General features: G+C 59.4%; 1 protein-coding gene across 1 annotated transcript; it reads left to right on the plus strand.

Annotated features, from left to right (window-relative positions):
* The first annotated feature begins 1,194 nt into the window (after positions 1–1,194).
* On the plus strand, positions 1,195–3,256 carry CLPS (colipase). The gene is made up of 3 exons (XM_044775068.2): positions 1,195–1,332; positions 2,416–2,538; positions 2,980–3,256. The coding sequence occupies exons 1-3, from the start codon at positions 1,249–1,251 to the stop codon at positions 3,109–3,111; spliced, it is 339 nt and encodes a 112-aa protein (XP_044631003.1). The 5' UTR covers positions 1,195–1,248; the 3' UTR covers positions 3,112–3,256.
* The last annotated feature ends 215 nt before the right edge of the window (positions 3,257–3,471 follow it).

Genomic DNA, 3,471 nt, shown 5'->3' on the forward strand with positions numbered 1-3,471 from the left:
AAGCCCTGTGTGTCTAGACACAAGCTGTGCTCGAGGCACCCCGCCCTGGGGCCTCCACACAGGAGCCGTCTTCCACCTGCCAGGGTGGGGAAGGGGGTCCTTGGCTGCAGTGACCAGTCCGTCAGGGACAGCTGCTCTGGTCCCACACCTGAGCACACTCAGGCAGCTGCGCCCTTCCCAGCCTCCAGCTCCTGGGTCATCTGAGGCTCACAAGACCTCCTCATTCTCAGCCAGAAGGAAGAACTGCTCGCGCTCGCACATGGCCTTGGGCAGGGGGCAGAGTGAATGGACGCCTTAAATGAAGGCGTGAGTCTTTAATGCTGGGGTTGCCGATACTGAGGGAAGGGGAAAGGAGACGGGAGAGACTCATCTGAGAAGGACCTCCTTGGGGCCCCTGGAATCACTTCCGGAGGTAGTCCCCTTCGTGCAAGGGCGGGTGGGAGAGACGCCCAGTGAGAACACACAACCCCCAGCGGGGTCACAGAGCCGGTCAGCCCAAGGACCAGGGCCTACCCTAAAACCCCCCAAGGCGGCCTGGGAAGGCTGAGGAGTCGGGAGGCTGGGAGCCCTCCTCTCTGAGCCGGACACTGCCAGATACCTGGGTTTGGGTGGAGCCAAAGGCAGGGCCTGGACTGGGGTGAGGCAAGAGAGGTGCCTAGGATGCAAAATCTAAGGAGGTGGTCACGGAGGTGCCCCTCTTGCCTCACCCTAGTCCCAGCCCTGCCAAGGAGCCCAGGGCTCTAGAGGTGACCAACAGCAGCTAACACTGACATCCTGCTCACATGTGCCAAGCCCTGTTCCAAGCTATATATATATATATCTCTCTTAATATATATAATAAGTATATAACATATACTCATTCACTTAACCCTCAACTCTTGAAATTGTCCTCAGTTGACTGATAAGGAGGCTGAGACTCAGAACAGACAGCTTGCCCAGCTAATAACTGGCACAGGTGAAAGCGTTCCAGAGTCCAACTCCCAACCACAACAGCCTATCACCCCACCCCCACCCACGCAGAAGTGCCAGGTGCTGCCCAGTTACCTTATCAGGACTCCCCTCTCCCCCTACCCCCGCCACCAGCAGACCGGCCACAGCTGGGCCTCTGCTCACAGAAGTCCCTGGGGAATGGGGACGGTGGGTCACATGTGGACAGGGCCCCTTTTGTAGCCCCACCCACCCCAGTTGGCTCTGTCTTATGCCACCTGACCAGCCGGCTGCTACTTACACCAGCTGTGCCCATTCATCATGGAGAAAGTCCTTGCCCTTCTGCTCGTCGCCCTTGCAGTGGCCTATGCAGTTCCTGACCCCCGGGGAGTCATTATCAACTTGGTAAGAGGGTCTTCAGGGGAGGAGTTATCGAATCCCCCGGGGGGATGTTTTAAGCCTGGCTCTTGGGGGCTGGCTGGTGAGGCATCTCTTCCTTTACTGCCCACGTCCTGGCCTGCGCCTCTTCCCCAGGGGCCCAGAAGAGACTGATCAGCGTGGAGCATGCGCAGAGCAGCGGGTCAACCTGGCTGAGGGAACTTGATAAAAATCTAGAGCCCTAAAAACTGTGGCTCCAAGGGTCCAGTAGTTTAAAAAGCGTCCTCAGGGATTCTGCCTTCTGACCTAGCGTGGCAGGCTTACTGTGTGCCAGACGCAGTCCTGAATGCCCCAGGAATAGTTCCTTATTTAGTCCTCACAATAACCACATGAGGCAGGTACCATCACTGTCAACCCCGTTTTCAGATGGAAAGCTGACCGAGAGAAAGGTTAAGCAACCTGCCTGAGGTCGCACAGCTAGAAAGTGTTGCGCAGGGACTAGAGCCCAGGCCGGCAGGCTCCAGAGCCGGGCTCTCACCACTGCCCCACCCTGCCTCTCCCCCAAGGGCAGAACGGGGAAAGCCCTTCAGGGCCATGCACCCAGACAAGGGTTCTTAACTCAGGGGCGTGCGTGGGCTCGGAGGGTCCAGAACCCCCCGGCGATTATATGTAAAAGTCTGTTGGGGGAGGGGGGAGTTTTCCAGGGAGCTGTCCTCAACCTTCACAGGCTCCTCAAAGCACTGGGGGACCCAGAGGGGTTTGGAGACCCTCTTTGGGGGCTACACGTGCACCTTCCAGATGGGAACACTGAGGCATAGTATGGGACAGTGACTTGCCCAGGGTCACCCAGGGAGTTGGCAGTATAGCCAGTACTAGAACCCGGGCACCCTGCTCCCAGCCTAGGTCTGCTTCTCTGCCACCACCCTGCTCGCCTCTCACTGGGAGGGGGTGAGGGGTGGGCAGAGAGGTCACCAGACCCACGGGGTGGATTCCTTCACACACGCCCTGACCAGGGGAGGCACTGTCAGGGTAGTGGGTAGTGGGGTGGGGGTCTGGGTGGAGATGGGACCACGGGGAGGGGGTCCTGGGCTGACTGACTGCCCCTGGCAGGAGGCGGGCGAGATCTGCATGAACAGCGCCCAGTGCAAGAGCGAATGCTGTCACCGGGAAAGCAGCCTGAGCCTGGCCCGCTGCGCAGCCAAAGCCAGCGAGAACAGCGAGTGCTCTGCCTGGGTGGGTACCCAAGGAGTTGGTGTGATGCTGCTGGTGGTGGGGGGAGAGGGATGGCTCAGGGGAGGAGTGCCCTCAAGGCTCGGGCATGGGGGGAGGAGGGTCAGCCTGGACATTGGATGTTGAGGAGATACGGAGGGAGGTCACCAGGCTTCAAAGCTCTTTCCCATCCCATCACCTCTCCTGACCCTCACAATGACCGGAGAGATGGGTGGGGCAGCGATTTGTTATCCCCATTTCACGATGGCTAAACAGAGGCTCCCCAGAGTCATCAAATGAGTAAGAGCAAGCGAGCCACGGAGACCAGAGCTGGGTCCTCCAGGCCCACAGCGACCCCTGGGGAGGCAGTCGGGAGAAACGCTGTCTGAAAAGACAACGGGGCTGCTGGGTCTCCGGGTCAGGCAGGGGTAAGCGTCTGACTCCACTGGCTCCGTGCCTCTGCAGACACTCTACGGGGTTTACTACAAGTGTCCCTGTGAGCGGGGCCTGACCTGCCAGGTGGACAAGACCCTCGTGGGCTCCATCATGAACACCAACTTTGGCATCTGCTTCGATGCTGCACGCTCCGAGGAGTGAAAGCACCCATCCAGCCTTGCACCCAGGCCAGCACGCCGAGGGACGCTCCTCTGCCACCACTTCTCCCTGGCTGGCCGTCCTCAGGACCAGCATCTCCATCTCCTCATTGGGTTCTTGGCAATTAAAGCCCCTCCTGCAAACCTTCCCCAGGCTCCTGGATGTTCTTGTTGAGTTGGCGTCTTCCTTGATGTTCCATCAAGTCTTTGCTCCATCAGGGCGGGCGTCAGACAGGTCAGAGAAGGGAGAGGTCTGGGGCAGGATGAGGCTGGACAGGCTGGACACCAGGTTGTGAAGCAGGCCCAGACAGGTCTGGGGAGCAACCAGACCTCCCTGGGATGCCCTCCTTGCCCCTCGAGTTCT

The sequence above is a fragment of the Equus asinus genome, chromosome 8 (genome assembly GCF_041296235.1).
Source record: "Equus asinus isolate D_3611 breed Donkey chromosome 8, EquAss-T2T_v2, whole genome shotgun sequence".
In the NCBI taxonomy this organism is placed as follows: domain Eukaryota; kingdom Metazoa; phylum Chordata; class Mammalia; order Perissodactyla; family Equidae; genus Equus; species Equus asinus.